General features: G+C 42.9%; 1 protein-coding gene across 4 annotated transcripts in view; it reads left to right on the top strand.

Annotated features, from left to right (window-relative positions):
* SFI1 (SFI1 centrin binding protein) overlaps positions 1-14,287 on the top strand; it is an 85,937-nt gene that overhangs the window by 21,483 nt on the left and 50,167 nt on the right. For all 4 annotated transcript variants that reach the window (XM_075535054.1, XM_075535053.1, XM_075535052.1 and 1 more), the window contains one exon: positions 13,618-13,728. In XM_075535054.1, the coding sequence (XP_075391169.1) occupies positions 13,618-13,728 (111 nt within the window). The remainder of the gene's footprint in view (positions 1-13,617; positions 13,729-14,287) is intronic.

The following is a 14,287-nucleotide window of genomic DNA, read 5'->3' as shown; positions in this document are numbered from 1 at the left end:
AATTCTTTAGATGTACACAAGTGTTTTATCTTCATTATATCCCATTTGTCAATTTGTGCCTCCTCTGTGTTTGTGTCCTTCTCTATTTCTGATAGCCTGTGTATTCCCTGAGCCAAAGTTCTCAAGTTGGTCCCAATTCTCTCATTGATGGCCCTAATAGTTTGGGGTTTAACTTCAAGGTCTGTGATCCACCTTGAGTTTATTCTTGTGCATGGAGTGAGATAAGGGTCTTGCTTCATTTTTCTGCATGTTGATAACCATTTTTTCCAGCACCACTTGTTAAAGAGGGCATCTGCTTCCCATTTGATATTTTTGGGGCCCTTGTCAAAGATGAGCTGTGTGTACGCTGATGCTTTTATTTCTGGGTTTTCAGTTCTTTTCCATTGGTCTGAGTATCTGTCGTTATACCAATACCATGCAGTTTTGAGAACTGTGGCTGCACAGTATGTGCCAAAGTCAGGTAAAGCAAGCCCTCCCACGGTGTCCTCCTTCTTGAGGAGTTCTCTGCTAATCTGGGCTTCTTCCCTCTCCATATGAAGTTGGTAATCAGTTTTTCCATTTCTTTGAAGAAAGATGATGGTAATTGTATTGGGATAGCATTAAACTTATATAGTGCTTTTGGCAGAACTGACATCTTAACTATATTAAGTCTCCCAATCCAAGAGCATGGAATATTCTTCCATTTGTTGAGGTCCCTCTTGGTTTCTTGTAATAGTGTTCTATAGTTTTCCCTATATAGATCTTTTGTTTTTTCAGTCAGGTGTATCCCTAGATATTTCAATTTGTGTTTGGCTATTGTGAAGGGTACCACCTTTTTTTTAAAAAACGTTTTATTAGGGGCTCATACAACTCTTATCACAGTCCATACATATACATACATCAATTGCATAAAGCACATCCATACATTCCCTGCCCCAAGGGTACCACCTTTTTGATCTCTTCTTCTGTGGTCTTATCTGATGTGTATAACAGTCCGATGGACTTCTGTTTGTTGATCTTGTATCCTGCCACTCTGCCAAACTCCTCTAATGCTTCCAGTACTCCCCTTGTGGAGCTGATGTAAAATCATATCATCTGCAAATAACGATAGTTTCACCTCTTCCTTCCCCAGACGAATACCTTTGATGTCACTTCTTTGCCTTTGCTGTTATCTAAAACCTCCAGCACGATATTAAATAGGAGTGGAGACAAGGGGCATCCTTGTCTGGTTCCCTTTTTCAGTGGGATTGTGTTAGTCTTTTCTCCATTGACTATGACTTTGGCGGTTGGTTTTTCATATATAGCTTGTATTGTCTTGAGGAACTTTCCTTCCATTCCTATCTTCGCTAGTGTCTTAAACAGGAATTGGTGTTGTATGTTGTCGAATGCTTTTTCTGCGTCTATTGATATTATCATGTGATTCTTACACTTTTTCATGTCAATGTGACGAATAATACTAATGGTCTTTCGTATGTTGAACCATCCCTGCATCCCTGGTATGAATCCCACTTGGTCATGGTGAATTATTTGTTTTATATACTTTTGTATTCTGTTGGCTAGTATTTTGTGAAGGATTTTTGCATCAATGTTCATTAGGGATATCGGTCTGTAGTTCTCGATTCTTGTGGGATCCTTGCCCGGTTTGGGTATCAGAGTTATACTAGCTTCATAGAAGGAGTTTGGGAGTTTGCCATCTTTTTCTATGTTCTGGAAAAGTTTGTGTAGGATTGGTATTAGTTCTTCCCTGAATGCTTGGTAGAATTCTCCAGTGTAGCCATCTGGTCCAGGGGATTTTTTTGTTGGTAATCCCTTGATAACCTTTTCTATTTCTTCTATTGCTATGGGTCTGTTGAGATTCTTGATGTCCACCGAGGATAGTCTAGGGAGGGATTGTTTTTCCAGGAATTTGTCCATGTCTTCCAAATTGTTGAATTCATTGGAGTACAATCCTTCATAGTATTGCGTAACTATCCTTTTGATTTCATTAGGGTCTGTTGTAATGACCCCTCTTTCATCCCTTATTCTTGCTGTTGAGATTTGTTCCCTCCTTTTTTTGGTTAGGTTTGCCAATGGTCTATCGATCCTGTTTATCTTTTCAAAGAACCAACTTTTAGCGATATTAATTTTTTCCATAGTTTTTTTATTTTCCCTCTCCTGAATCTCAGCCCTGATTTTTATAATTTCTTTTCTTTTGCTATTAGTAGGGTTGTCCTGCTGACTCAGCTCTAGTTTTTGTAAATTTTGTGTCAGCGTATCCGTCATGACTCTCTCTTCCTTTCTTAGGTGTGCTTGTATTGTTATGAACCTTCCTCTGATGACTGCCTTTGCTGTGTCCCATAAGTTTTGGTACGTCGTGTGCTCATTTTCGTTGGTTTCTAGAAATTTCCTGATTCCGTCTCGGATCTGCACCAGTATGCACTTATTTTGCAGTAGAGAGTTATTCATCCTCCAATTATTTGCTCTTATTTTCTTTGTCTTCCTTTTGTTGATTTCCAGTCTTATGGCACAGTGGTCAGAGAGAGAGGTCTGTATTATTTCAATGTGCTTAAATTTATGTAGATTTGCCTTATGCCCCAGCATGTGGTCTATCTTCGAATATGTGCCATGGGGACTTGAAAAGAATGTGATATTTTTTGTATTTGGATGAAAAGCTCTGTAAATATCTATTAGGTCAAATTGTCTAATTGTGGAGTTTAGCTCTCTAGTCTCCTTGTTGAGTTTCTTTCCCTGTGATCTATCTTTCTCAGTGAGTGGTGTGTTGAAGTCACCCACTATAATTGTCGAATCTGTGATTTCTTTCTTAATCTTTTGGAGTGTTTGGTTGACGTATTGAGCTGGTCTCTCATTCAGGGAATATATGTTTACAATGCTTAGTGGTTCATTGTCTATCATTCCCTTGAGCATTATATAGTGTCCCTCCTTATCTCTTTTTATGGTTTGCACTTTGAGGTCAATTTTATCCGAGATAAGGATTGCAACCCCTGCTTTTTTTGTGTTGCTGTTTGCTTGGTAGGTCCTTCTCCAGCCTTTGATTCTCAGCCTATTTTTGTCTGTAGCCTTGAGGTGTGTCTCCTGTAGGCAGCAAATTGATGGGTTGTGTTTTCTAAGCCATTCTGCTAGTCTCAGTCTTTTAATGCCTGAGTTCAGGCCATTGATATTCAGGGTTATTATCTCCATGTGCAGACTCTGTGATGCCATTTTATACCTTTTGTGTTGGGAGTTTTCCTACTTTCCTTTCTCATTAGTGTGTGTTTTATGTGTGTATCATTCTTAACTTCTTTCCATCCTTAAGCCATTGCTATCTTGGGATCTGTTTTCTCTTTGTTGTGCTCTGGGTGAGGTTGTTCTATGTGTTGGTCTCTTATTTGTGCTTGGTGAGTGTTGTTCTTCTGCCCATACTGAGTCGGTGAGGATCTTTTGTAAGGCTGGGTTTGTTGTAACGTATTTTTTGAGTTTTTCCTTGTCTGGGAAGACTTTTACTTCTCCATCGATAATTTGGCTGGGTAGAGTATTCTTGGATTTGCGTTGTTTTCTTTCAATTTTTGGAATATGTTACTCCACTCTCTCCTTTTTTTCATAGTTTCTGCTGATAGGTCTGAGCATATCCTTATGTGGGAACCTTTATATGTGATTGCTTGCTTTTCCCTAGCTGCTCTCATGATTTTCTCCTTTTCCTCAAAGTTTGAAAGTTTAACTATTATGTGCCTTGGTGATTTCTTCTTGGGGTCCCGTCATGCTGGTGTTCTTTCAGCCTCCTGGATGGTTGCTTGGTTTTCATTTATTAGGCTGGGGAAGTTTTCCTCCAAGAATTCTCTCGCTATTGTTGCAGATGACTTCTTTGTTGTGTCTTCCTCTGGTAGGCCAATAATTCTAATGTTGTTCCGCTTCATAGCATCAGACATAGCTCTTAGGTTTTCTTCAGCTTCTCTGATGCTCTTATTAGATTTTTGTTCACGTTTATTAAAGTCTGCTTGGCTGTCCTCCACGACACTGATGCGGTTCTCTGATTCCTCCAATCGATTCTCAAGGAACATGATTCTGCTATTGTTTTTCGTTATCTGCTCCTTAAGCTCCTGTATTTTCCTTTGGTGTATGTCTTTTATCTCCTCTATCATTTCATCCTTTTTCTGTAGTGTTTCCCTCATATCCTGCATGGCTCCAAGCAGCATTCTGAGAGCTTCTTTGTATGGCATCCCAATGTCTGCTTCTTCTATGTATGTTGCTATGTTCAGGACATCTTCCTTTGCCTTTTGTTTCTTCTGTTTTTTCGTTGAGGTCGTTGGGGGTGATGGCTGTTTGCGTTGAGTTGTTTTTGATGGACCAGGTGCCATTTTCTAGTCTCTCTCTGGAAGACTTATAGGAATGCTTCTTCGATCTGCCTACATCTGATTTTGCTACAGGATTAACCTACAGTTGATTTAGCTACGGGATTAACCTACCACTTTATCTTCCTGTGGCTTCCCTATCAGGGGAGTGCCCCAGATGGCAGATCGGCTGCCTGCACCAGTGTTGCAGAGGCTGGGCTGAAGTTCCTGCTATTGGTTTGAATATTGATAAGTGTTGGCTGAGCTGGCTTATGTCCCCAGGTACACAGGCAGGAACTCCCTGGTGAGAAGTCTGAGGAGTATCCCCTGGAGAGCAAGCAGGCCTTACCCTAGCCTTGGGCTATCTCTGCAGGGTGAAGCTCACCTAGCTGGGTGTGACCCAGGCGCAAATGCCCTAGGGCAATGGGAGTGTCCCGTAAGTCCGCAATGGAGTGTGAGAGAGCAGGGCAGGAACAAGGGGGGGAGAAAAATTAAAAAGTGAGACTAGACTGTGCAGGGGTACAGGGAAGCGAGGGAAGCAAAAGAAACTGTAGCTGAGTCCCACTCCCTGCCTGTGGATCTGCAAGGGCTTACTCCCTGCCCCAAACCCCAGCGGTAGTCTGCAGCTGAGCCCCAAGAAGGGTCGCAAGAAAACTGCTGAGCCGCCCCCAGAGAAGTGGGGGGACAGAGAACAGAGATGTTAACAGACGCCATCGTGTAGCTGAAGCTTGATCCCTGCCTATGGAGCTGTGGGGGTTTGGGTTTAGTCCCTGCTCAGACCACGTGGCGCAGCTGCGCCTTGAAAAAGCCCCTGAGCAGCCCTCCAAGGCTGGGTGGGAATATAGAGCAGAGACGCAAACAGAAGCAACAATGTAGCTGAACCCCAATCCCTGCCGGTGGAGCCGCAAGCCTCCTGTCCCTGCCCTGAGGCAGATAGGGGAAAACTGTGGCTGTGCTGAGACCAAGCCCTTCTACAGGCTCCAAATGGTCCCGGCTTGGGCAGATCCGGCAGCTGGACTAGGGTCGAGTCCCAGCCGGCTTCCACTGAGGTAAACCAAAAGCCCCGAGCCCCTCAAAACCCCGTGGATCTGTGCCTACTTATCTTTATGATGCGCCTCCTGCGATCCAGTGGCGTTGAATTTCACTCTGAGCAACTCTCGGGCTGGATTCTGCGGAGTCCCTCTGGTGTGTGTCACTCCGTCGCCATCTTCCCGGAAGTCCCAATATGTCATTTTATTGGGAACTCTTACAGCTCTTTTTTACTCCCCCCTTACAGCTCTTACAACAATTCACACATCAGTTGTATCAAGCACATTGGTACATATGTTGCCATCATCATTTTCTTTTTTTAAAAAATAAATCATTTTATTAGGGACACTTACAGCTCTTATAACAATCCATACATCAATTGTATCAAACTCATTTGTAAATATGTTGCCATCATCATTTTAAAACATTTTTTTCTGTTTGATTCCCTTGGGATCAGCTCCTCTTTTTTCCCTCCCCTTCTCTTGTGACCCCTTGATAAATGATAAATGATTAGTTGTATATGTTACATAGACCACTGTCTCCCTTCACCCACGTTTCTGTTGTTTGTCCCAGGTGGGGTGGGGGGGCTGTTATATGTCAATCACTGTGATTGGTTCCCCCTTTCTCTCCCTTCTCCCCGCACCTCCCCCCTATCTTCATAGCATCACTACTGCCATTATGGTTTATTTGCCCTGGATTCTGTGTGTTGAGAGCTCTTCTCTGTAGCAGTGTACATGCTCTGTTCTAGCCAGATTTGTTAGGTAGAACTGGGGTCATGATAGTGGGGGCCACAAAGCATTAAAGAACCAGAGGATTGTAGTGTGTTTCATTAGTGCTACACTGCATCCTGGCTGACTTGTCCCTTCCTTGTGACCCTTCTGTGAGGGGATATCCAATTGTCTACAGATGGGCTTTGGGTCTCCACTCTGGCCTCCCTCTTTTGGATTGATAAACTTGTTTGTTTTGGGTCTTCTGCTGCTGATACCTGATCCTGTTGACACTTCGTGATCACACAGGCTGGTGTGCTTCTTCCATGTGAGCTTTGCTGCTTCCCTGCTAGATGGCCGCTTGTTTATCTTCAAGCCTTTAAGACCTCAGATGCTCTATCTTTTAATAGCCAGGCACCATTAGCCTTCACCATATTTGCTTATGCACCTATTTGGTCTTCAGCAATCTCTTATTGGGAAGGTGAGCATCACAGAATACCAGGTTATTAGAACAAAGTGTTCTTCTATTGAGGGAGGACTCACACAACTCTCTTAATCCTCAGCTAGGTTTGATAATTCATTACAGTGGCCACACATAACTCAGATGATACTCATAATTGCCGAGTTTATTAGGGAAGTTGATAAATTAGCCACAATTCAGCATCAGAAATTCACAGGACAGAGTTCTTCCAGTAGGGTTGCCTCTGCTCAGCCATGTCCACAAGCACACCTCTGGTCCTTGTCCCTTTGACCTGGCCTCTGCCTTGCTTGGTCAGTGTTACACAGCTCTTTTAGCTTCCTGATATGTTCAAAGGACACACCACTCTGACCTAAACTTCATCTTAAAAGCACTTAGCTCTAGATAGCTCCACCATTAAGTGCCTGGAACACGCCCCTCCACAAGCAAACCTGTCCAAAGGCGCTCAACTTTTTCACTCTGTGGATGGGGGAAGCCAGCCGCTCTGTCTAGTGCCCTGGTTCTTGGTTTTTCTGCTGCTTCATTCTCTTTTTTTTTCCTCATTGATCATTTTATTGGGGGTTCTTAGAGCTATAACAGTCCATAAATTAATTATATCAAGGGAACTTGTTTAGATGTTACCATCATCACTTTCAAAACATTGTCTTTCTACTTAAGCCCCTTGATAGCCGCTTTTCTTGAACCCTTAATAAATTATATATATATATATATATTTCATATCTTATACCTTCCGATGTACCCCTTCACCCACAGTTCTGTTATTTGTCCTCACGGGGGCTAATACATCCATCCTTGCTATCAGTTCCCCCCCACCCCTCCCTTCCCGTATCCTCATGGAGTCGTTACTCCCATTACTGTTTCTGAGGGTGTTTTTTTTTGCTTTCTCTTTTTAAAGCAATTTTATTGCCCCAATCCACATGATTCAATTCAGTAGTTCAATCTCTGAGGGGTTTATCTGTCCTGGATTCCTTGTGTCGAGAGCTCTTATTTGTACCAATGTACATAAGCCAGTCTAGCCTGATTTGTGAGGTCGAACTGGGGCCATGGAAGTGTGGGGAGGAAGCATTAAGGCACTAGAGGAATGTTGTGTTCCATCGGTGCTATGCAGCACCCTGCATGAGTCGTCCCCTCCATGTTTCCCTTCTATGAGGAAATGTCCACTCTGATCCCTCTCCTTCACAGCAATATGATTGCTTCTTTTTGATCTTCTGATATTTGATCCCATCAACACCTCGTGTTCACACAGGCTGGTGTGCTTCTTTCATGTGGGCTTTGCTGTTTCCCTCTTAGATGCTTGCTTTTTTAACTTCAAGCCTTTAATAATAGATACTCTACCTTTTACTAACTAGGCACTGTCAGCCTTCTTCACCACATTTGCTTATGCACCCATTGCACAGTGCCACATTATTAGAACCAAGTGTTCTCGTGTGGAAGGAAGACTTAAGTAGAGGTCCAAAGTCCGTCTGCTACCTTAGTGTTTTAACAGAAATACAGATGTACAAAGACCAATACAATATATTTACATATATACATGTCTATATTTATACCTCTTTATCTAGCTTTTACCTCCTAGCTCTTCTATTTATGTTCACGTTCCTCCTGCCCCACCATTATGTTTGCCCTTCACTCGGCTCTCCGTAGTTCCTCTCAACTACGTTACAATTGATGAAGCACCACCAGGTTGCTGCTCCATTCTTGATTGGTCTTTCTTGATGGTTGTGTGATTTCCCCCTCTTGCTCCGGAGATGGCTCATTTGAAGCCCGACAGGATAGCAAAATTGACCCATCGCCATGTTCCGAGTTTTTACAATCCCAATTCGCCTTGTTAACAGTAATTCATAATTGACTCATATAGTCCTGTCAGCATTTTCCCCCTCCTACCCAGACCCATCAGGAAGAAAGTTGTTTGGTGGAAGTTACAAAGAATCTGTCGAGAAGAGCCACATTGTCATTCAGTGCATTCCTCTGCTGATCCACAGTCCCACCTTCCGTGGCTTCAGCCACCACAGTCAACTGCAGTCGGAAACGGGCAGTGTAATGAAATTGCCCTCTGCCCTGCCCAGGGCGTGAATCACCCGGTCCAGTGTATCCACACAGTGTGCACTCTCTGCCCACTGTGGTTAATCGCCGACTACATAATTTACAAAAGAAACGGTCCTGTCCTCCATAGATATGGACTGAGCACAACGTTTAAAGATACTATCTTTGCTTCAGGCGCTCACAGGGGGTTTTGAAGTGTATTCTTCCCAGATAAGGGGGAATCACTGTAAAAGAAACCGTACAGTAATGGTCTTGTGTCTGGCTTATTCCCTTCATGTAACATTTTCTAAAGTGATCGATGGGAGAGCAGGTATCAGAGCTTCACCCCCTGTTGAGCGAGTGCTGTGTTGTGTTTTGCTCGTCTGCTCCTCTGTTGGGTACTTGGGTGGTTTCTACCTCTTCCTGTTGTGTGTGCTGCAGATATTCAGCACAACTATCAGTTTGAGCCCTTGCTTTCTTAGCCAGTACTTTTAAACTTTCAAGTGGATGAGGAGTAGGGACATACTAACAACAAAAACAACAACCAAACTCACTGCTGCTGAGTTGAGCAGCCCTGTAGGGCAGGGGGATTCTGCCCTGTGGGTTTCCGAGACTGTTAACTCCTTATGGGAGTTGAAAGGCCCATCTTTCTCCCTCAGAGGAGCAGTGGTTGAACACGGCTGACCTTGGGTTTAGCAGCTCGAATCGTAACCAGTGCCACCAAGACTCCTGGGCCTTCTTCCTAATTCCCTCACTTTTATATAACTTTTAATCTTCTCTGTGAATTAGAAATGTAACTATTAAAAACCCATCTCAATGCCATCAAGTTGATTGTGACTCACAGTGACCTCAAAGAACAGAATAGAACTGGCCCTGTCAGTTTCCAAGTCTACAAGGTTTTATGGGAATAGGAAACCTCATCTTTATCTTGCATATTGCTACTAGTACTTATAATTCAAAATATTTTTCAATGTGGTGAATGGAACTCATTCTCAATTCAATTTTGATACTTGACGAGTCAGGTTTTTATTTTACCTCGATCTCTTTAGTGTATAGATTGAATTGTGTCCCCCCCATACCTGTGTCATAAAGCCTAGTCTCCAATACCTGTGGTTATAATCCTTTTTGGGGGTGGGTTTTCTCTGTTATGTTAAGAGGCTGTGTCAGTGTAGGGTGGGTTATAGCCTTTTGAGATATGAAAAGAACAGATTAAGACAAGCACAAAATTCATATCAATGTGAATGAGGGGGCAGGCAGAGTTGAAACCCAATGCCCATCTGTAGGCAATTGGGACATCCCCTCACAAGGAAGAGATGAGCCAGTCAGGGTGCAGTATAGCACCGATGAAACACAACTTTCCTCTAATGCTTCCTCCTCCTCCTCCCAACTATCATGACCCCCATTCCATTTGACAAATCCGGCTAGATCAGAGCAAGTACACTGGTACAGATAAGAGCTCGCAACACATCAGGACCAATAATGAGAGTACTGAAAACAGGAGAGTAAGGGGAAGGTGGGGGAGAAGGGGGGAAATTGATCACAATGATCAACATTTAACCCCCTTCCAGGGGGACGGATAACAGAAAAGTGGGTGAAGGGAGACAGCAGTCAGTGTAACACATAAAAAAATACGGTGATAACAGTTTACAAATTATCAAGGGTTCATAGGGGAGGGAGGGAAAAAAATATGAGGAGCTGATACCAAGGGTTCAGAAAATGTTCTGAGAATGATGATGGCAACAAAAGTACAAATGCGCTTGACACAGTGGATGGATGGACGGATTGTGATAAGAGCTGTACGAGCCCCCAATAAAATGATTTTTTTAAAGACAGACAAGCAAGCCGATTTGGGGGAGATAAATGCCAGACCACATGATGTTCCCGAACACCAGCGTTTCCTTCTGTTGTGCACATGGGGGCTATGGGTTGGAGTCGACTCGATGGTACCTAACCACCACAGCCCCTGAAACGCCGAGAAAATAAATTGCTTATGAGAGCCACCTGCTTAAGGGAGTTCTCTAATCAACTAAGACAATTGGTCACATCTTGAGCGTACTTTTTGTGTGTGTGAAAAAGAACACAAATGTGCTCAGGAGCTGATGCCAGGGGCTTATGTGGAGAGCAAATGTTTTGAGACTGATGAGGGTAGCGAATGTACAACGTGCTTTATACAATGGATGGATGGATGGATTGTGATAAGAGTTGTATGAGCCCCAAATAAAATGATTTTTAAAATTTTAATGCATTAACCTCCCCGGCGATCTTATTATGTCAGTAATTTTGTACCTAAAGCAGTACATTGTTTTGCATAAAATTTGTTGTTTTATATTGTAGTCTTGTAATTCTTAAGAAATTACTCATTTTAAACTCTCTAGTAGACATTCCAGGTGTGATAAACTTCAATACACAGTTAACATGCATCCTGAGCCACACTCGGGATTACCGCCAGGCAGGTTAAAAAAACAACGTACCATTCTAGCCACTTTGATGTGTGTGATTTAGTGACATTGTTTACATTCACAGTGCTGTGTTACCCACACCACCATCCATCGCCAAAAGGTTCGTGTGTGTTTATATAAGAAAAAGTGTTGGTGCTGTTTTTTCACCGTATTATTATTTTTTTAATCAAGAAGTATGTATTTTCTATATTAAGGAGCCTTTAGGAGAATCCTTGTGAAAGGCTGCACTCCCCAGGGGAGTGTACCCTGAATGCTGTTGCGACTGCAGATGGTGTGAGTACCTTGTGTTTGCTGGGACGAGGTAGACTTGGGCATAGAGACCAAAGCCTCCCCAGGACCCAAGACCACTCTGAGTGCTTTTTGTAATTCGGGGCAAAAAAAAAAAAAGTTGGTAGTGGAATATATGTAACAAAATACTTCAGTTTTTATATGTGTCCAAGTCGTTGACTTTAATAATTTTCTCCATGTTGTGCACCGGAGGAGCCTGTTGGTGCAATGGTTAAGTACTTGACTGCTGACCCTAAGGTTGGAAGTTCAGGCCCAGCCATGGCTGCATAGGTGAAAAGGCTCGGTGATCAGTCTATGAAACCCTGGGGCTGGGCCTTCTCTGTCCCAGAGAGTCATTATGACAGTAACTGTTGTGCAGAAATCATCATTACCTGTTTCCAAATTTTTTTCATTGCTTTTCACAAGAACTTTGCACCCCTTAGTAACGCACTGCCCACTCACCTCTGGCAGCCACCGATCAACTCTGCTCTCTGGGTGTTTGCTTATTCTTGGTGTTTCATCTAAGGGACATCATATTTGTCCTTTCATGTCTGAGTAATGTCACTCAGCATAATGTTTCCAACGTTTCATTTCTCTTTCTGACTAGATGATATTCCACTGCGTGAATAACATGGATGCTTGGGGGGTCTCTGGCTTTCGGTTGTTGTGAATAATGCTGTCAGGCACACTGGTATGCAAGGCTCTCTAAATTCACCTCCCAAACGGGTGGTATGATTCACTTCTGCTTTCCAGATGGTCTTGGTGACAGTTGATTGTAGTTTTGGTGTGGCTTTCTTTGGGTGGACCTGTCTGAATTCATTAAGCTGCTCGGATATGTAGAGGCATGTCTTTTGCCAGGTTTGAGAAGTTTTCAGCCATTATTTCTTCCTACTTTCTTTTCTTTTTAAAAAAAAATCATTTTATTGGGGGCTTGTACAACTCTTTTTTTTTTTGAAGGAAAAGGAGAAGTTTATTCTGTGCTTCCTGGGCGAGATTCCGCTTGTACAACTCTTATCACAATCCATCCATCCATCCATTGTGTCAAGCACATTTGTTGCCATCATCATTTTCAAAACATTTTCTTTCTACTTGTGCCCTTGGTATCAGCTTCTCATTTTTCCCCTCCCTCCCCTTCCCACTCTCCCTCCCTCGTGAACCCTTAATATTTTATAAATTGTTATTTTTTTTTGTCATGTCTTACACTTAACAATGTCTCCCTTCACCCACTTTTCTGTTGTCCTTCCCCCTGGGAGGAGGTTAAATGTCGATCATTGTGATCAACTCCCCCTTTCTCCCTGCACCTTTCCCTTACCCTCCTGGTATGGCTCCTGTTTTCTTTCTGCCCCTCTATCGTTTTTCTTTTTGGGGTTCCCATACTGTAGGTTGGCTGCTTGATGATGACCCATGAACTTCTTAGTCTCTGTTAATTTCGTTTGCATTTTTTCTTTCTGTTTCTCAGACTGGATCATTTTAATTATCTTCAAGTTCGCAAAGCCTTTCCTATCTCTTTGTTAGTCTCACTTTGTTCACCGATTGTTTATAATTAATTATTTGCATCTTCCTTTAGCTCTTTGAACATAGTTAGGAGAGCTGTTTTGAGCTACTGTTTGGCTTTCCCAGGATGGCATCTGTCATTTTATTGTTTTGTTTTGTTTCCTATTGCTCTGTGTGCTTTATGGGTTTTTTAATGACATCTGAGTAATACAATGTTGTAACTGACCATCAGCATCTTCTCCTTCCCCAGGACTTGTTTGCTTCTTTCTCCAGCTTCCTTTAGCTCCGCCCCTCCCTCCGTCCCTCCCGCCCTCCCTTTTTTATTGTTAAAGTCAGTCGAAGTAAATTGGTTTTGTGACATTTCCAAGCTATTTTTGGAAAGACTGCTTTACTTGAAATGTGTACACTGTAAAAACCCCCCTTCTGTCAAGTCGATTCTGACAGCTACCCTCTGGGTCGGAGTAGAATTGCTCTGAGGGTTTCCAAAGCTGTTCGTGTTTTTTGTTTGTTTCAGGATTTTTTGTTGTGAATTAGTATAGAGATTAAGCAAACAGCTTCATCTTTCTCCCAAGGAGCTGCTGGTGGGTTGGAAGGAACCACCAGCCTTAAAAGTTAGCAGCCCAGTTTGTAACCTACTACCTATGGGTCCACTGAGTCTCCATAGCAACAAAGAAGTGCTCCTTGCTTTGAAGATGATCTTTGTGCTGGGCCACATCTTCAGCACTCTGCCAGGCTAGCAGGCCACTGTGAACCTTTATTAACCTCCTTTCCAGTATAAGGACCTCAGGCTTTGACTTGGGACAGTTCAGTTGTGATTTGGGAATCAAGGTCAGCTCTAGCGTTATCACACACATCTCTATGATCTTTTTTCCCCTGTCTAGATGTTACTATGAGCAGAGAGTACAGCGGAAGGTCTTCGAGGAATGGAAAGAAGAGTGGTGGATTTCCCATCGAGAGTGGAAGCTCTGTGTTCGAGCTGACTGTCACTACAGGTCAGATCATGTGCCTCCATCTTGCTAGTAGACTCGAGCCAAGCATTCCTTGTCAACAGCATATTTCCTATCAAAAGAAGCAAAGTTTCAAGTAGTTCTTTTGTGTGTCAAATCCTTTTTAGAAGAAGCACGATTGAAATATTAAATATAAGTTTAATTTAAACAGACAAGGAGGCAGACAAAGAGGTCTGGTGGCATTTTTGAATGAGTGTCGGACTGGCAACTGCCAGGCCAGCAGCTTACACTCATTGGGCTGCTGGTCAGAGAAAGATGAGGCTGTTTGCTTCCATGAAGATTTACAGCCCGAGAGACCCCAAAAAGTCCCTGGGAGACAGAGTTGTCTCAGTGACACCGGGTTGGGTTAGAGATAGGCATGCATACATGAGTACACGTGACGTGGGTGCGTGCACCTACACACAGCCGCCCCGCAATTCAGGTAATGTTTTGTGCTGGTTATGCTAAGGATTTGAATGGAATTTTCTTACTGCCATTTTTATATCATTTATAATTTTGAGAGTATTCTGCTTCAAAATTTCAAGTTTTCCTCTGTGTCGATTAT

This window comes from Tenrec ecaudatus, chromosome 16 (assembly GCF_050624435.1).
Source record: "Tenrec ecaudatus isolate mTenEca1 chromosome 16, mTenEca1.hap1, whole genome shotgun sequence".
Lineage (NCBI taxonomy): Eukaryota > Metazoa > Chordata > Mammalia > Afrosoricida > Tenrecidae > Tenrec > Tenrec ecaudatus.
The sequence above is the reverse complement of the archived record's forward strand: the minus strand, read 5'-3'. Positions and strand labels throughout refer to the sequence as shown.